This window comes from Nicotiana tomentosiformis, chromosome 4 (genome assembly GCF_000390325.3).
Source record: "Nicotiana tomentosiformis chromosome 4, ASM39032v3, whole genome shotgun sequence".
Taxonomy (NCBI): Eukaryota; Viridiplantae; Streptophyta; class Magnoliopsida; order Solanales; family Solanaceae; genus Nicotiana; species Nicotiana tomentosiformis.
The window spans coordinates 105,832,303-105,857,846 of NC_090815.1; the positions used below are offsets into that span (position 1 = coordinate 105,832,303).

General features: G+C 38.0%; 2 protein-coding genes across 3 annotated transcripts; one reads left to right on the forward strand and one right to left on the reverse strand.

Annotated features, from left to right (window-relative positions):
- The first annotated feature begins 668 nt into the window (after nt 1-668).
- LOC104085655 (rho GTPase-activating protein REN1) lies at nt 669-15,867 on the forward strand. Of its 2 annotated transcripts, none has more exons than XM_070200116.1 (24): nt 669-892; nt 1,019-1,107; nt 1,230-1,295; nt 2,402-2,438; nt 2,920-2,996; nt 4,355-4,425; nt 4,535-4,613; nt 5,645-5,789; nt 6,321-6,440; nt 7,076-7,153; nt 7,697-7,752; nt 7,843-7,912; nt 8,910-8,994; nt 9,207-9,450; nt 9,664-9,846; nt 10,311-10,601; nt 10,840-10,889; nt 11,194-11,254; nt 11,382-11,465; nt 12,600-12,704; nt 12,782-12,951; nt 13,350-13,416; nt 14,424-14,606; nt 15,029-15,867. In XM_070200116.1, exons 2-24 carry the CDS (start codon nt 1,078-1,080, stop codon nt 15,401-15,403), a joined length of 2,727 nt encoding a protein of 908 aa, XP_070056217.1. In that variant the 5' UTR covers nt 669-892; nt 1,019-1,077; the 3' UTR covers nt 15,404-15,867. The 2 variants fall into 2 exon arrangements, with proteins under 2 accessions (XP_070056217.1, XP_070056216.1); XM_070200115.1 differs by having other exon boundaries at nt 670-892; nt 9,664-9,873.
- A 1,699-nt stretch (nt 15,868-17,566) lies between these two features.
- Nucleotides 17,567-17,896, reverse strand: LOC138910291 (uncharacterized). Its single transcript, XM_070201521.1, has one exon. The coding sequence runs from the start codon at nt 17,894-17,896 to the stop codon at nt 17,567-17,569; it is 330 nt and encodes a 109-aa protein (XP_070057622.1).
- Between the last annotated feature and the right edge of the window lie 7,648 nt (nt 17,897-25,544).

A 25,544-nucleotide genomic window follows, 5' to 3' on the forward strand; every position in this document is an offset into this window, starting at 1 on the left:
CTTATTGACTAAGAAAATAGTAAATGTAATTTCATAATAACTTGTGCAAAAGCAAAAAGAAACCATTAACTTTTTTTTCATAAAGAAAAATCTATTAAAATATGATGAATATAGCATTAACTAAGAAATAGGGTAAAATATGATAAAGACAAGTTAATTATGAAAAAATAAATAAATATAGTGACTGATAACGCAATACAACATTATAGAAGTTAGAACAATAATCAAGTTATTAGTCTATTGCTTATAAAATCAAAATCAATGACATGTTTCGAACTGATAAGCAATATTGTTAGTTAACTATATAAAACTATGATGACTGCTTTTAATTTCAATTAAAAATACAAAGTTATAAAGTAAAACTTTTAAAACCAAAGTTAGAATTCAATAATTGTAACCTCGCTTCTATCATATCACTTAGGTGTAAGATTCTAATTCAAGCCAAAACTGTTTTTTTCTTTCGAAAGATGAAAAAAAAAAACTAGAAATATTAACGCAAAAAGGAGCTAAACAAATACGTAAGAATTAGTATTAACCAAAAAAGGGGGCAAAATATGTTTATTCTTTTCCCTCCAAAAGAAAAAATATGAACGTAAGGAAAATGGCAAAAATAAAGAAAGAGAGACATAAGGTCGACGTGTAAGAAAAAGAATGGAAAGAAAGAGCAAAAAGGAAAAGCTCAATTTTAGGAAAGAAGTGAGAGAAAGCACCAATTTCTTCACAATCAACTCTCTCTCTCTCTAACTTCCTTGCTTGACTCTCGGTTTTCCGTTACCCAATCTTCTCCCCTTTCCAAACTAAGAAACAAACACTAAGATTTCTCTCTTTCCTTTTACAACATTTTCTTGTTTTTTTTTTACTATGAATTTCTTTTTGGTTTTTGATTGAAAAGGTGACATTTTTATCTGATCCCCACTTCTAGAAATTGCATTATAATCTCGTATTTAACGTTTTATTGGACAATGTTGTCTTACATTGTTGATGGGTCTGAATCTTGATTCATTGTACCTAAATGCAGGAACTTTTTTGAATTGGTGTTGCTGATCAAGATTAACGAATGTTATGCGCAATTAAACCATGACTAATCGCAATGCTGATGCTAATAAGGTTCCTAATTCTCATCTCAATGTCTGCATTATTATGTTTTGTGATTCTCTCTTTTTATTTGGGTATTTTCTTGGTATTACATTGTTGTATTATTCTTTTTGTTTTTTCTTTGATTATATCAGGTTGAAGGGGTTACTCAAACACCTCCACCACCTGGGGCCAATGATCATGTTCGTGGCGGAAATAAGGTTACTTAGTTTATTGCTTTAGCATTGTAATGGTGCATGAATTAGAGAAGACCCCATCCCCTCTACTTCTCTTTTCACATACCTCTTAATTTCTTGGGCTTTTTGGGTCAAAATGCTTATTGACATACTTAGATTTGATAAACAAACTCGATGCTTTGTATGCTAAGATTTGCAGTAAAGTCATCTTCTTTTTTGAAGAATTAACCCAAATAGCCGCCCACCTAATTTCTTAAAACTAAAAATAGTAAAATTCATGTATACTATCTGTATAACTGTGTATAATCTATGTATACTGGATAGAAAAAGTAAACAATGAATCTGGCACTGAGGAAAAAAATAAAAAATAGCTAGATTTACAACTGGTAATTGAAAAATAATTACCGTTTCAAAAGTAATCGAAATTTAGCCACTTTTTCATGTAAAGATAAAATATGATAAATATTCCAGCATAATATGTTGGAGTTCGAATTTTTTACGTATGAGCTTCCATCATAATGTGTTGGAATTTCATAATATGCTGGAGTTCCAACATAATATGCGGGAAATTTATATGCAGTAGCTCCATAATCCAGCATATTATGCTCGAACTTTTTGTGTGCTGGAGTTCCAACATAATATGCCGGAAGTTTATACGCAGGAACTCCATAATCCGCATATTATTATAGAATTTTCTGTGTTTCAGCAAAATAGTGGTTATTTTTGAATGACTTTACAAATACTAGTTATTTTTCAATTACTAGTCCGAAAACTGGCTAGCCCGTGAGAATAAGTGTTTCATCTTGTAAGTTGTTAACAAACTTTAGATAAATTACTGTTTCTATGCTATTTCACGAGTATCAGTTTAGTGATAGAGATGTGTCCTTTGGGAATGTAACCTGCTTATCAGATATAAAATTAGTCCTTCAATTTGACCACACAAGAGAGTGACCTGTTTCCAGGTTAAATGTTCACTCTTTTATGCAGCTTTACGGAAAGCAGTTTTTCATTTCCATGCATTTGATATTTGCCTAAATACTTAGCTCGGTAAATTTAGAGATTGTGGTTGATATACTTTCTAAAGAAGAAAATGATGGAGTTGGCTGATGATAAAAAATTGTTCTTGGCAGGTTTACAAAAGCGGTCCCCTGTTTTTATCGTCAAGAGGTATGTCTTCTCTTCTATGCTTAAAATTTTAAACATAGTTGCAAAAAGGAACGTGATTTCTCTTCTCTTGTTCTTATAACCCACTTTCACGCATATGTTTCCGATTTAGTGTCTTGTTTTTTCTTTTGATTCAAAGTTATTTTATTTATTTATCTTTTAGCTAAAGATGATTTCCACCATATTTTCATGCAGACTGTGGTATAAAGTGTTATTGTGGAAAGTATAGTACCTTTTTCTATTCTTTTTGATGGTCTGCTTTTTTGTTCTGTCCTAACAAACATTTTAGCTGCTTTTGTATCGCATTGTGATCATATCACTTATTGGCTAATTTCTTAGTTAAAACAGAATACGTACCTGGAGTTTCAGGCGTTTACTGAGACATATTCTATATCTTTATCAGAAAGCAAGAAAAGAAACATATATTTTCTAATTGTATAAACTTTAGGTTTTAGTTGATGTTTCTGATGTCTATTGCATGTAGGAATTGGATGGACATCATGGAAGAAGAGGTGGTTCATTCTAACTCGTACCTCATTGGTCTTCTATAGAACTGATCCTGTAAGTTTGATTTTGTGTACTGTATGATTGCTTACTACTTAGAAGAAACTAAGTTAGTTACCTGCTTATTATGCAAGTATTGGACTATAACCATATCATGGTTCATTGAATTCTTTAATGTATCTCTTGGTTTCTTTAATTCTAACTCATTGTTTCAATGATTCATAAATTTGGATTTCACTCTATACATATGTTATACAGGTGAGTAGTAAGAGTAGTATCTAAATGATCTCCAATGAGATTCTCGCTAAGTTTAAAGCTATCCAAAATGCGCAAAAAACAGAGGATGAATTATATGCCAATTAGCGCAAAAAAGAAGAAGTTATTGCACGCCAAATTTGTCTTTTTGTAATAAAGATGTACCAACTACTTTTGAATGTATCTACAATTAACATCACTACTCTCGGGCTTCCCAACTACTTCTGAATGTTACTACAATTAACGCCACCACTCTCAGACTACTGAAGAGGGTTAGAAATGAATTACTAGTCGGACTAATTCGCGAATCAAGCAAACTCCCCTTGCATGAACTGTGGTGGTGGTAAACCTTTCATTCTAATTCAGTGCTCTTTGAACCGTGCGGGAAGGTTTTCCTTCACATGGCTCAACCGTCCCAATTTTAAAGCAATGTATTGAACAATGTTAGTAGATCCTTCACTCGACTTAACGTACTCAAATCGGATCTTCTCCTTTTCGATTTGTCAGGATTTATTTTAGTCTTCTGAGCTTCTCCAGCATACAGCTAAAATTTACAATTCAGATTTTACCTTGAAATTGTATTCTTGAATGACTTATTTTTTCCCCTTGTGTGCATATTGACCGCATTTCTTCTTGACAACATATTGCAAATGACTGACTTAGATATAAGTTTGAGGATTTAAATACATAAATGGTTTCAGAAAAATTGCATTTCACTTGCAATTTTATTTTGTATTCCTCTGAAGATTTGCTAGTGTAGGCTGAAGCACAAACAATGGGAATGAACTTGTTCCTTGATATATGTTAGGTTTGGATTTACATCTTTCTCTTATATATTCTCTTGACATAGAGATCAACTGATGAAGAAATTATACCGTCCAATCCCATTCAGGTTCATAGTGTGGCATCTAGTTTGGAAAATCATGGTTAGTTGAAATCATAGTGAGCTTATATTCCATCGGTTCATTTAGTAGCTTCGACCAATAATATTGGCCAAATATTAATCTGTTCCTAACTCCTATTTGTGTTTGATAAGTCCATGAATCCTATTTGCTACCAATCATTTGATGCTTCAAAATGCAATATCTTGAGTACTCAATGGTCTCTTTGACTTATTTAAAAGTTTCTCGATGACTATGACCTTGACTGATTCTTTTCAGAATGCTACTCCTCAAAAGGGGAGCGAAGTGAATTTAACCCTGGGTGGTATTGATCTCAACAGTTCAGGCAGGTTGGCTTAGTATCTCTTGCTATGCTTAAGATAGTTCTTAGCGCCAGTTCCTTTTGCCAAGTAACACCAAAATGGTTAATGATGCTCTTTTTCTACATGAATTTTTCAGCGTGGTTGTCAAAGAAGATAAGAAACTGTTGACTGTGCTATTTCCTGATGGTCGTGACGGACGAGCTTTCACACTCAAGGTGCCTTTATTTGTGATTGCCTTTTTTCTCTTTTATAGTTTTATCAGTTTTTATTATTTGTCGTCATCCTTGGATTGAGTTTTCGTTTTCCCATACGAGTCTATATATAGGGGAAGATCATGCTTCTTACTGGTTTCTGCTCTTGTTGTGGTAACCTAAGTCGTCAACTAGTTAATAGCTTAAGCTCAATTGTGTTATTTTTACTGTATAAGTATCTAAACATGATCCACAGACAAATAAATCTGAAATAAGATATTTGAAAGAACATGGTTTGGCAGAAACTTTGTATTATCAGTACATAATAAGTTGGAAGCTTGAGTTTATTAATTTGTTTTTTGTTGCTACTAAACTACTCAGGCCTACTTAGGATAGCTACCAACTTATAGTTCTCATTAGTATTTTATTGAGAATTGGGAACATTCCGTCAATTTGCCCACTTAATAATCGCCTAATTGGTAGTTTCAAGCTCAAAGACAGAGTGGTAACCAGCACGCGAAGTAGCTTTACTTGTATCAATTACTTTTCTGTCATGTGACCAGGAGGTCACGGGTTCGAGCCGTGGAAACAACTTCTTGCAGAATTGCAGGGTAAAGTTGCGTACAATATACCCTTGTGGTCCGGCCCTTCCCCGGACCCCGCGCATAGCGGGAGCTTAGTGCACCGGGCTGCCCTTTCTTTTCTCTTTTTTTTTTTTTTTTTTAAAACGGTAACCAGCACGCGAAGTAGCTTTTACTTTTACCAATTACTTTTTCACATGGTATGTCAACGATAGTGGTCTTTATTTGTTCTCATGTTTAGTCATGCATCTCCTTGGTAGCCTTCCGTGTCGGCGGAATTCCTATCATGATAGTAATAAATTAATGACTCTAAAGTTCTTTTGGATGGCCATTGTTTTCCAAAATTGGTTCACCCGACATTTTTGTTGTTATTTACATCGTTGCATTGTAGCATCATGACTATCATTAGCATTCTGGAATTCTGTTTCTGTAAGGTATAAAACTTAATATAGTCTAAGAGCTTTGATTTCATAGGCGGAAACATTGGAGGATTTGCTTGAGTGGAAAACTGCACTTGAGGAAGCTTTGGCAAATGCACCTAGTGCTGCTCTTGTAATGGGCCAAAATGGAATATTTAGGAACGATCAGGCCAATGCTGTTGATGTTTCACTTGAGCAATGTAAGTTCTCATTCATCTTTTCTTAACATGGCCAGCATCTGGTATGCATCTTGCAGGTCGAGGAATAAAACTGGAACCTACTTATAACGTAGCTTTACTAATATTTCATTTATAAGCAATGTTTTTTCATTTACATTACCTTATCAAGAGTGGGTTGCTCTAGTGGTGAGCACCCTCCACTTCCAACCAAGAGGTTGTGAGTTCGAGTCACCCCAAGAGCAAGGTGGGGAGTTCTTGGAGGGAGGGAGCCGAGGGTCTATCGGAAACAACCTCTCTACCCCAGGGTAGGGGTAAGGTTTGCGTACACACTACCCTCCCCAGACCCCACTAGTGGGATTATAATGGGTTGTTGTTATTGTTGTTGTATCAAAAAAAAAAAAACAATGTTTTTTTTTTAAAGGGAAAGTAGTCAAGCTGGTTCTGTTCTTTATCTTGCTATTGCCATTCCTTGATCTGTGTTTGCCGTAAAATATATTATACTTTTTCATGAATCTAATTTCAACCTCTTTTTATTTCATTTTACTTTCATAGCAAATGATAGACAGCCTGTGAAGTCCATGGTCATTGGTCGGCCGGTTTTACTTGCTCTGGAAGATATTGATGGAACTCCATCTTTCCTGGAGAAAGCCCTGAGGTTTGTAGAAGAGCATGGTGAGCTTCTTCTACTGTTTCAAATTACTATGGGATGGTTGCTTCTGTAACGTATTACTTTCTTGATGCTTCCGGCTTCAAATGTCAAATATCTCGTTCTTTTTTAAAGGATCAGTTGTCAGTGGGGCTTATACCCTAAATCTGATGCATTTTGTGGTTCCAGCATCTATGTTTTGCCACATGGGCGAGTTTGAGATTGTCAAATTAGAGGATTCATAGTGGTCTAGAGGAAATGAGAGATCAATGTAGGTGGACCGCAGTTGTGCAATCCCATTCACTTTGGAAGGCTACTTTGCAATGAGATTTACTCATTTACTTATTGTCCATGTTATTAGGTGGCTGCAATCACTGTAATAGATTACTTTAGTAGGTCACTTTTCAAACCGGCCAAGGCTTCAAAATTGAGATAAAATGTCAGAAAAGTTCAATACTCTGAAGTTTCACTTTCCATGAGTCAGAATTGAATCTTTCACTAAGAGTTTTCAAACATTTATCTATAACCATCACTCAATTAATACTTCTTATTTTTTTACCAAAAAAAATTAATACTTCTCATTTTCTGGACTGTTTATTTATTTGTTTATTGTTGGCTTGCTCGCTCATTTCATAGTGCTGATCTTTTACAATTTTTCCAGGGGTTAAAGTAGAAGGCATCCTGCGGCAAGCAGCAGATGTTGATGATGTTGAGCATCGGATACGGGAGTATGAACAGGGTCTGCTACCTTGAAACTGAGAGGGTTTCTTTATATCATGTTTTACTAGGTGTTGATACCATTAGTATCTGTTGAAAAAGTTTATGTTTTCTACATGTGTAATGTTTCTGAAAATGATTTTCCCTTGGCAATTGGTGAGTAGTATTATTTATTGCTTTAAAGGTTGCAATATTAAGCTTATTCCTGGTGGTCCACATCATTGTTGTAAAGGCTCATTGTGAGCTGCATAGAGCTGTAGATTTTTGTTGATATAACTTTTTCTATGTGTATTTAAGTGGTTTCCTCTTTTTGGACGCAACTGAATTGTGACAGACGTGATGCAATTCTCATATCAGATCATTATTAGCTTAGTTTACAATTGTTGTTGGACATAAGGGCTGTGAGAGGTTATTTACCTTTCAAGAATCTTTTACTTTTTTTTCTTCATGTGATTATTTTGTTTGTCTGAATTATGACAATTAAAGTCGACACCTGTACAAGTGTTTCTTGTGTAGTTCACTTGGCTTACGATAAGATAACAAAACTTTTGTTCTGTTAATCCAGGTAAAACTGACTTCTCTCCAGACGAGGATGCTCATATTATTGCCGATTGTGTCAAGGTTTGTCCTTCAAAACACAAGTATGGGGTTTAGGTAAGGATGTTTGTATGAAATTACTTTCTGAACTTGCTATCATCTTGATTTCTGCAGTACATACTGCGAGAGTTGCCATCATCTCCAGTTCCTGCATCTTGCTGCAATGCCCTTTTGGAAGCATTTAGTAAGTTTATTCTCTTAACGTTGGGCCCTTAGACTGCCTCTTTTCCTTCTGTGTCACAAGATAGCCCTTATAGAAGAAAGAAGAATGATACCTTTTGTAATACTACTCCAGTATCTGTAGAGTTGTGTAGATATACTTTCTTCATTGAATAGCATGACATGCCTGATCCATTTTTCCTGAGGAAATATTTGCTAGAGCCCTTTGACAGTAAAGACGTGATATCTCGATTGCATTCAGCATGAGTGTTTTATTAAAACGGATTTGTGAAGTTTTTTGGTTTGGCCCTGCTGAAATTGTATCTGATTTCTCTTCGTTTTTTGAGAAGCTTATGAACTTAATGTGTACATAATTGTCTCAAGCCTATCAACTTAAGTTGTTTCTCATGGTTCTCACTTCTCCATCCAACATAGGGCAGCTGTTTGAGGGAATAAATAGCTTAAAATGCCTATACACCCAAATGATTTAGATGTATTAAGGTACCACATTATAACATGGTGCCTTTGTTACGCGATTCTCAACTTCTTTTTGTGAAATCAGGAGTCCTGTGATACAGTCTTTAGACCATCCTTCCATATGAAGCAGCTATCTATTAGATTTATGTGCTGAAGCGAATGCACATTCAATTCATGCTTATCCAATTAAATTGACACCAAATGAAATATACATATTTATGCATAGAGTTTATTTTTGCGCTGAAGCGAATGCACATTCAATTCATGCTTATCCAATTCAACTGGCACAAAATGAAATATATTTATTTGCAAACTATGACTTCTTGGAAGCTGATTGTCAATTTGGGCTGTCGAAGCCAACAGAAAAAAGGATTTACAAATTGTCATCATATAAGTTTTATCCTAGCATGAATGTTGGCCTGAGGTGTTTCTGTGGCCTTCATCACGAGATTAGGGTATTTGTACATTTCTCATCAACAGCAATAGTTAGATGATTGGTACCTTGTGAGTATCATTTGTTAAAATGCTTTTGTGATTGTTGATAGGAACTGAGCGTGGCATTAGAGTCAACGCTATGCGTACAGCTATATTGGAGACATTTCCAGAACCAAACCGTCGGTTGCTGCAGAGGTTCTCTTTTCTTGCTGTTCATGTTATTTGATTTTTTATGTGAAATTTCACAGTTCACTGGTTTCAGTGTACTCCTCACTTAAACCGTTTTGGTATCATCAATATGGTGCTTTTTGGTCTGAACATTTTATTTCCCAGCAGATAATTCCAGTTAGCTCTATGTATGTATCTATGTATTTAACGCATGTGATGCTTTATCTGATGTCCATCAGGATTCTTATGATGATGCAAAATGTGGTTTCTCACAAAACTCAGAATAGAATGAGCACATCAGCAGTGGCAGCTTGCATGGCACCTTTACTTCTTCGCCCACTTCTAGCTGGAGACTGTGAGCTAGGAAATGACTTTGCTATGAGTGGTGATAGCTCTGTTCAACTTCTGCAGGCAGCTGCTGCAGCCAACCATGCTCAAGCCATCGTCATCACATTGCTAGAGGAGTATGGCAAATTGTTTGGGGTATGGTTTACATCATCATCTTCAGTTCTGTACTTCCTTAGTTGCTTCTGCACCTGACTCTTATATTGAGTGGCGAACATGTTTGGTTCTTTTGGAAGCTCATAATGATGACATATCTTTCTGTTTTTAATCTTCTATATCCAGAAGAGAATGAAATCTTCTTTGTGGACCTCCTATTCTTTTCTCTTGGACTAAAGTTTTAAATCCTTGCAGGAAGGCTCTGTATCGCCTGAACTATACTCTGACTCAGATGGTAGTGGAACCGAGAGTGGAGAAGAATTTACTGATGATGATTACAGCTATGAAGAAGAAGAAGACGATGATGATGATGCAGAAGAGAGCTCTCATGCTGACGTTGATGATTCTGATCATGACTCCTGTGCAACAACCGATGAGGTTGGCGAAAGTGAAGATAGTAACAAGGTTATATCTTTAGTGTCTTCACTGTTCTATTCTCAGCCTTCTTCTTTTGTTGAGGTACTGTGCGTTGTGTGATGCTGGAACTTCCCAGTCCCTCTTCCTACTTTTACCATTCATTCAGGTGCAGCAGGATAATTAGCTTCTCTAGCGATCCTTGAAAACTTGTGCTTTACTTGTTAATTGATTAATATTCTAGGTGGCTCGGAATAGCTATGATACTAATCCTCACCAATTTATAAGGAAATAGCACTCTGTAGTTAGTTCTTGAGTTGGTTATTAAGAAACTGGCAAGTTTTCTCATAAATGCTTATTGATGGGGATTTAATTCTCCTCCTGTCTGGTGCTATCTGCAGCCCTCTTATACTGCTTTCTAGTACATATTCATTGCTCCAGCCTAAGCTGGCTCTCACATAATGTAACTAACAAGAGTAATTATACAGAGCTCTCGAATTTCTAAATCTAGTTTAAAGACTCCTGAAGTGGACAGCGTCGTCAAAGCTAACGGGAGCTCACCGACAAGTCAACCTCAAACTTCTGTTCAGCATGATGTCAATGAAGCTGGTGAGAACGTTCTGCCTCAAAGTCATGAAAATTCGAGAACACAAGGAAATGAATCTGGTGAACAAGTAGGACCTGGACATGTTGAAACATCTACTTCTCAAAAATCAACGGATATATTAAATGGACCTCTGCGCAGTGTTCGCCGACCTGCTGTCTGGGGTCGTACTCCTGTGAGTATTATCGTCCTTTGGCTCACAGTTACGCAGCTCAGAGTGTGACTTGTTTTCTCATTTGCTACTATGGTTTTCCTTGGCCATATAATGTCCATACATTTTTGTTGCTTAATTTAGCATTTTCTAAACAAATCAAACGTGGATATCCCATGTATTGACTTTGCATTTCTTTTATGACTAAAACATTGGTGTATTTTCTGATTTTTCATTTCTTGGTTTTTCTTTCTGAGTTTAGGCCAAGAAGAACCTCTCCATGGAATCAATTGACATCCCCTTTGATGATGAGTAAGTAATGCATTTATCAAGAGTTAAAATTCATAATAAAGATGGTCAATCAAATATTCTAAAGAAAGGACGGCTACTAAATGAAAACAGTGGGAGAACAATCACGTTGCATGTATAAGTACTAACCTTACTTACTACAGAATAGAAAGCTGCAAATATCAAATATGATGAAAAATCATGACCAATGATTCCTAACCTCAAGCACCCCTAACGGTTTATCCTGCCTCAAAAAGTGCCTTGCATTCTAAATTAATTTGGATGGATTTTACCATTAGGTAACTATTATGTTTGGAGTTGTTTCTAGGGATGAAATCCAGAGGCTTGAGGCTATTAAAACTGACCTACAAACAAGGGTTGAAGAGGCGGTACGTGTTATGGGATTCTTTTTTCTTAAGAAGTCTCATCAGTTTTCACATCTGAATTACCTTTCCCTTATTTTTTGTTTAACTTTCTATATTTGGTCTTTGTGCTGCACGTATCTCTTCATTATAGGTCCAAGGCAATGCCCTTTTGCATGAAAGTCTGGAGAAACGAAAGAATGCTTTGCATGAGCATCGTCTAGCACTTGAAAAAGATGTAGGTGCTATTCTCCTTTCCTTTTCCTCTTATTGTTGGGTGTGAGTTGAACTTTTTACTGCTCATTCCTTCTTAATGAAACCTCGCTAGGATTTATTCAATCACTACCTAGGCCTATTAGGGATAGATACAACTCTAATCATAGCCAAAATTCTAAAATATAGCCAACCGGTCGGAAGACTTGAGATGCTATAAAGGCTGTTGGTTTCCAACCTTGTTCACTGGTTGAGCTAAGCGATCACATAGCCTGGGTTGCTTTAGAACCTACTCTGGTGGACCCATTGAAATAACTCAAGAGTGATGAGCATTTTGTCGGAGAGTTGCTGATGTAATAATTTTTACAGAAAGAGATTGTGCATTTACAAGTACTGATATGATTTTATTTTGATGGAGCAGAATATAGTCTAATCCATCCAAGTAACCAAATGCAAATTCTAATTCATTTCTCTGTTAGACTACTTTTGGTTAACTTGCTTCTTCTTTTAATCTTTTTGTTTTGATTGTTTCAAGCAGTGAGTATTTTTTCACAGAAGAATGCTAAAGAAGTGTTGTATAACCATATATCATGTTATAGCTCCAAGAAGCTCAGAAATCTAAATATCTATCTAATATTCCCATAGCTAAACCACAACAACAACAACCCAGTATAATCCCACTAGTGGGGTTTGGGGAGGGTAGTGTGTACGCAGACCTTACCCCTACCCAGGTAGGGAGGCTGTTTCCGATAGACCCTCGGCTCCCTCCCTCCAAGAAACTCCCCACCTTACTCTTGGGGTGACTCGAACTCACAACCTCTTGGTTGTAAGTGGAGGGTGCTCACCACTAGAGCTAAACCAGAAACTCAAAATACAAGAGTACCTATTACTGTCAAGAGTGGCTGCTTGTCCTCAAAAACACTTCCTAGATCTTTCCTTCAACAAGTTCCACATGATACATTGTGGAGTAGCTCCACAAAACTTCTTTGCTTTCTTCTTGACTGGAATCGCACACCATATAGATTGAAACTCCGCGGATGATAAAAACTTGATTGTTCTTTGTCATCATATATCCTCAACTATCCTTAGCAAATAAAAGCTTAATCATTCCCATGTGCAGTTTTACAAATGAGTGTAATGAAACTGTTGGCATGTTCAGGTAGCAAGGCTTCAGGAGCAACTACAGAAGGAGACGGAGTTAAGGATACTCCTGGAAGCTGGAATTGAAGGCAAATTACCTGTCTCTTCCAGTATAGATGGGACGGTCAGTTTTCTTTCAACTTGCCAATTTATAGCATAACGCTTGCTTATGCTAAAAATAAAATTTTCTTTATGGTATAGATGAAGGAAGAACTTCAGGAGATTGCTCAGGAAGAGGCAGATATCATCAATCTGAAACAGAGGGTTGATGATCTTGGATTGCAGCTTAGTAAACAACGTGAACAAAATTCCAGACTTTGTATTGACTTGGGCAATCAACCGCAGCAAAGTCTAAATAATCACGGAAAAAGGTAATATTGCTTCTTCCTATATATGTTGTATTTCCATGGTACAATCTTGCTTCAGGTAAGGTTTTAGATGGTTATCCCAACACTTTTTTGTTCTCCAACCTCCCGCTTCTGCAACCATGCTACTCATATCAATGGAAGATAAGGAAGAAAATGGAAGATCTTGGAATGCTGTTTCCCTCTTGTCTAAGTTAAACTCCAAGAATGCAATTGTTTTTACGTTGCTGCTTGTGTAGGAAGACATTTAGTCTATAGGTTGAAAATTAAGGAGTTTTGATGTTTCTAACGCAATGAGCAACTTTCTGGTTGTTATTTTATTGCAATTTGCTTTAATTTGTTTCTTATCCTTCACCATCTCGATTAATTTGTTTCTTATCCTCACCATCTCGATCTTGGTGCAGCAAGGATAAACATAAGGATATGGAAACTAATGCTTCAAAAACTCTTGAAAAGTCTGCAAGAAGTAAGGTACATATTTCATATCCTTTGACCAAAAACAAAGTTTTCTGGTTTTGCAACGATTGAATGTAGAGAGACTGCAACCTCATGAAGCTAAGCCAACTGAAAAGTTAACAAAATAGTGGCTGAATATAGCAAATCTGAATGTACATAGTTGACGTTCTATTATTTACCCTGTGAGTCGAATTATCATGAAGTTGGACAATAAGAAGAAAATGAAGATGCTCCATGAGCGCATTTCTTTTGTTACGCTTCAACCAAAAAAATTGGATTAGGTAAACTTTGTGCTCAAAATGATGAAAGATTTAGCGTGAATTAGCTCTCAAATGTTTTCCAAAAAGAAGTGAACATGTAGCACTTGTGGGGTTATCTATCAAAAAATTATTATCTGTTACAAACTAAGAAAAAGAGAAGGCAAATGACAATCTGTACGTCAATTAACCGGCACAAAATATAAAGATACATGGTTATATATAAAGATACGTAGTTGTCTCTTTTCATTAGGTGCAGTTTTGTACTCTGTTGAAATTGCTGAATTTTTTTTGATACAGAGAGACCTATTTTTGTTGCATGTGTGGGTCTTTTTTTATTTCTCTTTGGTGCCGTTCCCCAAACGTCTTTTATATGAGCCTTATTCTATCCTACACAAACAAAAACTTAGAATATGTTAAGTCAACAATTTGGCAGTAATTAGAAAAGAAGAGGTTAAAAAACATTTATGGGACCTGTAAGCGGTATAAATCTAGTTTAGTTCGGTTGGTTTATTATACTTTACGGAGTTTGGTGCTACTAATTGTATCACTTTGTCACCGTGTAACATAGCCTGGTTCATAAGTTGTTCTTGTAACAGATGTTTTCAAAACTATTTACTCTAATTATCTATGGAGCGCATCTCTACCCTCTCCAGACATCACCTGTGGGATTACACTGGGTTTTTTGTTATTGTTGTTGTTGTTGTTGTATCTATGGAGCATCCATGTAGTTGCAGTATATGACTAATGTATTTTTCTCTGCAGCACGAGACCAATTTGAACAAGGCGGATAGTGAGAAAGACAATAAGTATGAATCTCCATCGTCGGAAAATAAACATCCACAGAGTAAGCAAGCAGATTCATCACAAAGTACCAACTCTTCTGTGGAAGCGGGGATGAGCAGGGCCCCTTCAGCCAGTGGTAGAAAATCTAGTTCTAGGAATGAGGTAAGTTATATATGATTTACCTGGAAGTTTGAACTTCTATTTTCTCTTTTTCCTGTGGGCATAAGCAACAAAAGCTGAGTTTCTGCTTGAGGCAATTTATTGAAATTTTCGTACTTTGAGATGACTTCGGCGAGAAATATGAACTAAGGCCTGCCTTTTCTTTAATACTCTCTTCTCCATATCAACTGGTTCATGCATTCTACTGTTTATACTGCCTTACTCAGACGTTTTAAGATCATTGAACATAAAAAGGATTGTGTTGAAACGGATTCAATACCTGTTGATTATGCATTTGATAGAAGATTTTTAGCACATCTCATCAGTATTTGGCATAAAATCTTGTGTATAAATCATACAAAGGCTGTTTATCTTATATATATCTTTAGGGTCTACATAATTTATTCAACATCTATGATTGACAGGGAGCTAATGCTACAACATCAGCATTATCAAAGCTGACAAACAGGCTAAACTTCTTGAAAGAACGTCGGACTCAATTAACTGCAAATGAACTCCAATACCTAGACAAAAGCCAGTCTGGCGAGCCTGTCAAAAACAATGAAAGAGGTAAAGGGTCCGAAACTCACCACCCTGAGAAGTTTCAAGCATCTCAAAGCCAAACATCAGAAAAGAGTATATCAGACAGCCACCAACCTCTTCATCACCCCGATGGTCAGCATCCAGATCGAGGAACAAAACACGAAATCCATCCAAATTTGGACAAAGGAAAATCAGAGAGCTTCCCAAATATGGAAAAAGGTCGAGCTATATTCCCTCCAAGGACAAACTCGAGATGATGCATAGTCATTTTTCGGACTTCCTTAGTTTGCAATATGTCAAACAGCTTCTCAGATATCACGTTAGGCTGAGAGTAGAAGATGATGAGCGCGCTTGTTGCATGACCTTGATTGGTGCCTCGATAATTGATTGTGATGCCAACCTTGCCTAGCCGAGGTTCCATGATGCCTGATTCGTACAGGCCATCGATCCTATGAGAGGAGAAGTTGAGTGGCATGAAATGCTGCTGAGTTGAAGTTCTGCATTGTGCTTATTTGGAAATGAAATCAATGCTTTTGTATAGGTATGTCATAAGTAGAAATCTAATTATTTGATATAGCGGATTAAAAGGTATCAGATAGTTTTTAGAACTATTGCAACTCCTTTTCTTGTTTGTCAATTATAGAACCCTTCTAAAACCAAGATAAGAAAATTTTGTTGCCATTCAATTGTATAAAGTGTTGGTTGCTTCCCACTGGAATAAGTTTTTTTAGGACATATTTAATTAAGTTTTCCCCTACATTACTTCATTTTCTGTTGCAATCAATTTAATAGCAGCGTGCTAATGGCAAAACTGATCAAACAGAGACAATCTTTGGTATGGGAGAAAAATTTCTCATAGTTCAAAAAAAAAAAAAAAAAACTCTTCGTAGTAGAGCTATGCATAATATGGTAAATACCGAATTACCGTACTGAAACTGAAAATTTTGATATTCGGTATTTGATGATTGGTACGATATTTGGTATAAGTTTTTAAAAATTTTGGTATTAGGTATGATATGTGGTATTTAAAAAAATAATACTGAAATACTGATAACGTACCGGAATATATACTAAGTTACATATTATATATATTACTATTGATTATAACATGCTATAAGTTACCCAATACTTTTCTTTGGCATTCATGTTGAGGTTGGCAATACATAATGTTTTTATGGTTTTAGAGTGTTTCTTACTTTGTTGCTCGTGTATTGTTGTTGCATCTATTGGATTAATCCTTATTGTATTCTTTAAGTTCAACAATTAATTAACTCTAAGCAAGTAATAAGATAATTCCAAGAATCAAATTTATTCTTTTATGCACCTTTTTTCTCTCAATGATACTTGCTGGTTTTGAATAAAGATTTTGTTAACAGTCAGATGAGCTAGAACGTTTTCATATTTATATTTGTAAGTACTTTAATTAAGAATATTACAGTTAATATTCAAGCTGAAAAAAATCGAAATTACCGAACCGAATAAATTGAAACCGAAAGGAGAAAAGTAGAACCATATCGAATTTAATTAGGTATGATATTGGTATAACATTTAAAAAAACCGAATACCGAAAATATCAAACCGAAATGTCTGAATATCACACCGTACCAACAGACGAACACAGTTCGTAGTCTTTTAACAACTACATAAGTCTTCAACCGATCAATCTAACCATTTGGAGAAATTTTTGACATGTATGCCCCTACTACATTCTATTGTTATATTACTAGGTAGAAAAGTTTAATGTTTCCAAATACTATTTGCATGAAATTCATGCTCTATTTACTACTTGTCACTCAAGATGTAACACTGACTTTAAAAGACATAGGAAATAGAAACAAAGGCAGAATAGAGGGTGCAAGTAAAAGGTTATAACTAAGACGATTACATATAAAATGAGATGAACGACTGCATTAAGAATTAACAGTAATGAATTCCTTTCTGATGAACAATAAGCAAATCTAGCTGTAGGAGAAGAGAGTGATCAACTCAAAAGGATCTAAGAAATTTATATAAGAAAAATAAGTTGACCCAATGAAAGTAACATTTGCAAGGAACTTGAATGACGAGAATCCTATCTATAATATAACTTTTGTATTTATGATAATTCTATGTATAACAACAACATACTAAGTATTATCCTACATCGTGAGGTCTGAGGAGGACAGTGTGTACGCAGACCTTAGCCCTACCTTGGTAGAGAGGCTATTTCCAATGGACCCTCGGCTCAGAAAAATATAAGCACCACATTAATTAAAAAGATAGACAATGAGGGACAACACCAAAAAGTCATGTAAAAGTAGCATAAACAACATGATAATAAGATGATCAAAATGAAAGAAAATGATGGGTATTCGTAGAAACCTACTACCAACAGAATGCGAGAGTGCGTACTAATCCTATTGGTATGAACAATCTACTACCTATCCTACTACCCTAATCCTCGACCTCCACACCTTCCTATCAAGGGTCAAGTCCACAGTCAACTGAAGTTGCGTCATGTCTTGCCTAATGATCACCTTTCCCCACTTCTTCTTCGGCCTACCTCTACCTCTCCGTAAGCCCTCCAATGTCAACCTCTCACACCTCCTCACTGAGGCATCTGTGCTCCTCCTTTTCATATGTCCAAACCATCTAAGCCTCGCTTCCCGCATCTTATCCTCAATGGGGGCCACACCCACCTTGTCGCGAATAACCTCATTCATGATCCTATCTAACCTGGTGTGCCCGCACATCCATCTCAACATCCTCATCGCTGTTACCTTCATCTTCTAGATATTGGGCAATCTTGACATTACAACACTCAGCCTCATATAACATAGTCGGTCTGGCCACCACTCTGTAGAACTTACCTTTAAGTTTTGGTGGTACCTTCTTGTCACACAAAATAGCAGAAGCGAGTCTCCATTTCATCTATCCTATCCCAATACGATGTGTGACATCTTCATCAATCTTCCTACCCCCCTGAATAATAGACCCAAGGTACTTAAAACTAGCTCTCCTAGGGATGACTTACAAGTCCAACCTCACCTCCCCTTCCCCTCCTTAAGTCTCACCACTGAGCTTACACTCCAAGTATTCTGTTTTGGTTCTACTCAACTTGAAATCTTTAGACTCCAGGGTCTGCCTCCATACCTCTAACCTCGCGTTCACACCACCTCGTATGTTATCAATCAATACAATATCATCTGCAAATAACATGCACCACGACGCCTCTCCTTAGATGTGGCGCGTCAGAACGTCTATCGTCAGGGCAAACAAAAAAGGGCTGAGTGCCGACCCCTGGTGCAAACCCATCATGACCGAAAAATGGTCTGAGTTCCCTCCCACCGTCCTCACTCGGGTCTTTGCTCTATCACACATGTCTTTAATCATCTTAATGTAGCCAACAGGTACACCTCTAGCCTCTAAACACCTCTATAAAACCTCCCCCGGGACTTTTTCGTACCTTTTTTCTAAGTCAATGAACACCATATGCAAGTCTTTCTTCCTCTCCCTATACAGCTCCATCAAACCTCTAATAAGGTGAATGCCTATATATTCGAGCACTCCGGCATAAACCCGAATTGATTCTCAGAAATAGACACACTCCTCCTCACCCTTAGCTCCACCACCTTCTCCCAGACTTTCATAGTATGGCTAAGCAGCTTGATACCCTGATAATTATTGCAATTTTGGATATCACCCTTGTTCTTATATAAAGGAACCATTGTGTTCCACCTTCACTCCTCGGGCATCTTCTTTATTTTAAAATTGACATTAAATAACCTAGTGAGCCACTCTAAGCCCGTATTGCCCGCACTCTTCCAAAACTCTACCGAAATTTCATCTGGCCCGGTCGCTCTGTCCCTGCTCATCTTACGCATAACCCCCTCAACCTCCTCAACTCTAATCCGCCTACAATACCCAAAGTCGCAACGGATCCCGGAGAATTTCAAATCACCCAGTACAATGTTCTTGTCCCCCTCCTCGTTCAAGAGATTATGGAAGTAGGTCTGCCATCTCCGACGGATAAGCTCCTCATCCAACAAAACTCTACCTTATTCGTCCTTGATGCATTTCACTTGGTCCAAGTTACGGGCCTTCCTTTCTATTACCTTGGCTAACCTGAACAACCTTTTATCCCCACCTCTGCGCTCGGGTTCTTCATACAAACGACCAAAAGTTGCAGTCTTAGCCGCCGTAACTGCTGATTTCGTCTCCTTCTTAGCTAACTTATATTACTCCTTATTCACCCTTCTTTCCTCCTCGTCTACACTTTTCACTAGCTTCAGATATGTCGCTTTCTTGGTCTTCACTTTTTCTTGCATCTCTTCATTCCACCACCAATCTCCTCTGTGTCCACCAAAGTAATCTTTCGAGATCCCTAATACCTCTTTAGTGGCTTCCCTAATACACTGCGCAGTCTCTGTATGTGTAGGTAAAATAGAAATCTTGATATATCATTATTGTTTTATTCCAGCTTTGAAATTTGACTAATTGCATTTTACCTTTAATAAAATTAAACAGAAAGTGTGATTTTACTCCAATTATTAGCAGAAGTAAAAGAGAAATCGGATTGTTTACCTCTACAAAGGGTCATTCAGGTCACCTAAGTTAAAAAAAGATACTTCAATTTCAAAAAAAGATCTAAAAGAAAAAAGCAAAATGAATATTTTTTGGTTGGCAGGTATAAGTTGATAATAAGTTCAGAAACAAGTTTCAGACGAAAGTGTTCGAAAAATATGAACGAAGAACTCTTGAGATTTGAAACACATGTGAAACGTTTTCCTCAAAACGATATTTGCTCTCTTTCCTTTCCGAGACTGGCATGGGATTAATCATTAATGGGAATAACTTTAATGGATATGATAAACCTTTGTATTTCTACACTAAGCAAATAGTGGAGAAATTCACTAGAAAATTAAGAAGTCGAACTTGATCTTTTGAATGTGGAAGAAAGAGAGTTGAAGTGGTAAAGAAGAAACTTTCTCCGGAAAAGGTAACGTTGAATTTGGTTTTACAGAACATGATCAATTAATTTTGTTTATATAGACAAAGTAGTGACTACAACAATAGTCAAAGGATACAACCTTTAAAGAAAAAAAGGTATCTTGTCCTTTAAAATTTAATTATTAATTATATTTAAACTTCAATTTCCTAATAATCCACACTTGTTTAAAATGACTAAAGACACAAAACCAAGTTATTGTTTACCCGAAAAATGGATAGAATTGAATTTGTACGTAGTTCTAAGGATATGTGGTATAACTCAACACAAATCGTATGGATAAATAGAAATATGAAATCTTTGACTGTGAGGATAAAAGATATGAAGCTAGAAAGGATAGTTCTTCAATATGAAATGTGCGATATCTCAGATACCAAGTATGCAAAAACTTGTCCTTTACATAAATAATAACCATACCCGTTATAGTGGAGGGATTCTACTTTAGATATAATTAAATATACATAGTGGGAGACCCATGATAAATCAGTTTTTCTATAATTCCTGCTAGGATTCTCTCCTCTAGTGGAATTGCAACGGCTCTTGTTTATAAGCTCGATCTTGACTCGAGTTCTCGATCTTGACCCGAGCTCTAGATCTTGACTCGAGCTCTCGATCTTGACTCGATCTCGATTGACCCGGATCTTTGTACTGATTCGGGGTCAATGTTGGTCGGTCTCTGCCTCGTAAGCTCGATAACTTCACTTTGCATCATAGTTCGATTTGGACTCGAGCTCGATAATGATATCGAGCTCGATATTGATTGGTCCTTAGGGCTCGAATCTTAGTGACCTGACTCCGGATCTAAACCTGATTATGAAGATGCTTCTCCGATCCAATGCATTACTATCTCGACCAGTTCGTACGAAATACTAACCAATTTTTACCGTATACAGATAGTCCCCTCGTTTCGGGAATGATGTAGCGAGAAACGACATGATTTATCGATGGCTCGATCAAATATATACTGACATATGCATCGAATCCGATCGTGACGTACATGATAGTTGTCCCATCAGTTCAGTTTTTCGAGGTATTTAATGCGTGTCAGACGGTGGTCGGCCATTACCGATATTGGACCGCCACTTCCCAACCTATAAATATTCCCTTCTTTCACCATTAATCACTTTTACATCTTCTAATCTCAAAATTTCCTAAGCATTTCTCATATCTTCTGAATTAAGTGCAAATTTTACCTTATGTGATTTTTACTGCAAAATCTTTCTCTGAAACACCACATCTTCTTTATTTCTTTCTTCTAAATTCAAAATATGGTGAAAACATCAAAAGTCGTCCTTCAAAAAGAAGAGGCTTCTTCTTCACATCCTGCCGCCGATAAAACACCGGTGGAGCCACGGCCTGAGGAGTTTGTTCCCGGAGCATGCCTTCTCACCTTCGATTTTAAGGTCGATAAGGGCTCATTGGTTCCCGGTCGTTGATAGCCGGTATCGAGGTATTTATGTTCGATAACCAAAAGCAACCTGCTCAGTTAAAGACATATTGCAACTGGGATAGCAAAGAAGTGGTAATTCCGGCTTCTGATGAAGATATTACCACCCACGTGGAAGGGTTCCTTAGTGTGTATACTTACCCTTTTACGTTAGGACCTCTCGACCCTGTTATCGTCGATTTTTGTCGTCAATACCGAATAACTCTAGGTCAGATTCATCTTTCCTTTTGGCAGATCATTATCCTCATCCGTTTCTTTGAAAACAAGATCGAGGGGATGTCTTTCACCCTCGATCATCTTATTAGATTGTATAGTCCCCGCCTCTTTCGGGGTGGATTAATAAAACTTCAACGTCGGGCTACCAAGGTACTATTCTCGAGCATAGACGAGGACAAGGATCGAGGTTGGATAGGCAGGTTCGTTCGAGTGAGTACTTCGGACCTGATCCCAGCCGAAAAGATGCTATTCCCCGAAGAATGGAATATGAAGCGTAAGTGTGATTCTGCTGCTTATTCCTTATCGTATTGTCTCTTTGTTTCTTTCTTGCTGATATCTCTTTTGTGATGCAACAGTTCCTTGGATGCCCGGCGCCGTTCCCGATCTTAAGAGCTGGGTATGGGCCCTGGCTTCGACCTCTACATACGCCGAACGTTTGTGGCGTGATTTGGCAAAGGGCCGATGGGAGGCCAAAAATCATGATAAGCGTATTTCTCATGTTTTGAGAGTTCAAACGAAATATTTTCCACATATTCAACCGATCTTCTTATGTGTAGGCCTGGGCAGAGAGGCCAAAAATCATGGTAAGCCTATTTCTCATTTTTTGAGAGTTCGAACGAAATGTTTTCCACATATTCAACCGATCTTCTTGTGTGTAGGCCTACCCGGCGAAAAAGAAGCCTCGGACCGGGTTTCTAAACCGACGGAGGGAAATAAGAGAAAAAGGGCCTCTACTTTCGAAAACCCAAAACTGAAGGCAATGTAAACTCGTAAGTTGAGGAAGAATACCATCCCTTTAACCTTAGAATCAGTTCAGCATCTAAGGGATGAAGATGAGGAAGAGGAAGACGACGGGTTCGTACTGGTGGCCCGATCGAAGAATACCACCGACGCTCCATAGGCAGCTGGATCGATGGTGGTTTATAAGGCTCCGCCTCAAACTGAGGATATATCGAAGAAAAATTCGGGCAGAGTCCCTGAGTTGTCAGAGATCGAGGATGCTTCCCATCGAAGTCAACGGATGAGGGATATATCTGAAGGGGCTCTCCCCGAATCTCTTTGAACCGAAGAGAATGCCCCAAGTGACTCACTTGGGGCAGTAGCAATCAAAGACTCGCCCACCTTCCCTGTTTTTTTCCGAAGGGGCGATTCGGGAAGCCCAAGCTTTGGGGGCCCTCGAACTAGACGGGCCTCATGATAGAGAGGATCCTTTTTGTGATCTGTTTACCGATGTTGAGGACGTTGCCGGTACTAGTGTTGCATTGGATCTTTTTCACGGAGTGCAGCAGGCTTTGAATCAGGTAAGCCTTAAATTATTGGTATTATCTCTCTTGTCTATTTTTCGTTTCTTACTTTGTTTCCTCTTTCTTCGTAGGTCGTGGTAGCTCATCGAGAAGTATGTTCTTGATCCCGAGCTGAGCTGCATCGATACGAGGCCGATCTCCAATGGGCCACGGAGGAGAGGAAGGCCCTTAAACTCCTTTTTGGGCAAAAGGTAAAAGAAATCAAGGACTTCCTAGCTGAGTTGGCCAAAGTTCACCAAGATCAAACTGATCTGTCCGAGCAGGTAATGACACTATTAAAAGCCTATGTATTCGATACTGGAACGATGACTAATCTTTCGATCTCACAGCTGCAGCAAAAAATTGAGATGATCGGGAAACTCCGTGAGGAGGTTATGTGATAAAAGCGGAGTCCTTGATGTGGAAAGAAGATATGGATTGCTTTGCTACAGAGAAAGAGGCTGCTCGAGCCCAACTGTCATTGGCCGAAAACCAGCTTCAAAGTATAAAGGAGAAAAGCTCAGTTCAAGCAAGGAAAATAGAGGAGCTCGAGGCTCGGTTGGCTTCTAAACTTGCCAGTGCTGAAAAGACAAAGGCCGATGCAGATGCATTTGTGGCTGTTTATCGGGCCGTTGATGAGGTCGCTCAGTCGCATGCAAGGGAAGTAGCTGAGACCGCTCGAACTCGAGCGCATTGGATAGCTGAATTTGCCAAATGCCAATCTCGGAGGGAAACCCTCGAGGAGATCCATGCTCGAGGCTTCGATCTTACTGAAGAGAGCTTGAAGCCGATGCTGGGGCCTTGGCCTCCAATGATGACGATGATGATGATGATGACGGTGATGGGAACAAGAGAGGGTCTCAGAGTGGGGAGGAGCCCGATGGAGAAGAGACCTCCCCCGGAGATAACCAAGAAACTTAGCCCTTAGTTTCCATTTTGGATGTTGTAAACAATCTTGTATGTATATATAAATATCTTTTCTTTTCCCGACTTGCCTTTATTTTCTGCCTTATGAAGATTTTATTTCATTTATGTCGATTTTCGTAAGGCTTTAGGCAATTTAGTTAAGTGAGTGATTCGAACTCGAAGTAACGTAGCCCGTAGGCTTAATGGTCAAGTGAGCGCTTTGCTTCGAACTTGAAATAAGAGTAGCCCGTAGGCTCAATAGTCGAGTGAGTGATTCGAACTCGAGGTAATATAGTCTGTAGGCTTAATAGTCGAGTGAGTGATTCGAACTCGAAGTAATGCAGCCCGTAGGCTTAATAGTCGAGTGAGTGATTCCAACTCGAAGTAATGTATCCCGTAAGCTTAATAGTCAAGTGAGTGATTCGAACTCAAAGTAATGTAGCCTGTAGGCTTAGTAGTCGAGTGAGTGATTTCGAACTCAAAGTAATATATCCCGTAGGCTTAGTAGTCGAGTGAGTGATTTCGAACTCGAAGTAATATAGCATGTAGACTTAGTAGTCGAGTGAGTGCTTGCTTTAACTCAAAGTAATGTAGCCCGTAGGCTTAACAGTCGAGTGAGTGATTTCAAACTTGAAGTAATGTAGCACGTAGGCTTAATGATTGAGCGAGTGATTTCTCGAACCCAAGATAAGAGTAGCATGTAGGCTTAGTAGTCGAGTGAGTGTTTGCTCGAACTCGAAGTAATGTAGACCGTAGGCTTAACAGTCGAGTGAGTGATTTCGAACTCGAAGTAATGTAGCCCGCAGGCTTAACAATCGAGTGAGTGATTTCGAATTCGAAGTAATGTAGCCCGTAGGCTTAATGATTGAGCGAGCGATTTCTCGAACTCAAGATAAGAGTAGCTCGTAGGCTTAGTAGTCGAGTGAGTGCTTGCTCGAACTCGAAGTAATGTAGCCTGTAGGCTTAATGATTGAGCGAGCAATTTCTCGAACTCAAGATAAGAGTAGCCCGTAGGCTTAGTAGTCAAGTGAGTTCTTGCTCGAACTCGAAGTAATGTAGCCCGTAGGCTTAATAGTTGAGTGAGTGATTTCAAACTCGAAGTAATGTAGCCTGTAGGCTTAATGATTGAGCGAACGATTTTTTGAGCTCAAGATAAGAGTAGCCCGTAGGCTTAGTAGTCGAGTGAGTGCTTGCTCGAACTCAAAGTAATGTAGCCCGTAGGCTTAATAGTCGAGTGAGTGATTTCGAACTCGAAGTAATGTAGCCCGTAGGCTTAATGATTTAGCAAGCAATTTCTCGAACTCAAGATAAGAGTAGCTCATAGTCTTAGTGGTCGAGTGAGTGCTTGCTCGAACTCGAAGTAATGTAGCCCGTAGGCTTAATAGTCGAGTGAGTGATTTCAAACTTGAAGTAATGTAGCCCGTAGGCTTAATGATTGAGCGAGCGATTTCTCGAACTCAAGATAAGAGTAGCCCGTAGGCTTCGTTGATTTTCGGTTGGCAATCCCCGATTTAAGGGGTTGTGGTTGGCCCTTAAGCCTTTTTGCATAATAAATCTCG

Coding starts and splice junctions, on each gene's coding strand:
- LOC104085655 (XM_070200115.1), top strand. CDS start 1,078: ATGACTAATCGCAATGCTGATGCTAATAAG. Junction 5,790..6,320: donor TGATGTTTCACTTGAGCAAT/GTAAGTTCTCAT, acceptor TTACTTTCATAG/CAAATGATAGACAGCCTGTG. Junction 9,874..10,310: donor AAAGTGAAGATAGTAACAAG/GTTATATCTTTA, acceptor GTAATTATACAG/AGCTCTCGAATTTCTAAATC.
- LOC138910291 (XM_070201521.1), bottom strand. CDS start 17,896: ATGAGGATGTTGAGATGGATGTGCGGGCACACCAGGTTAGATAGGATC.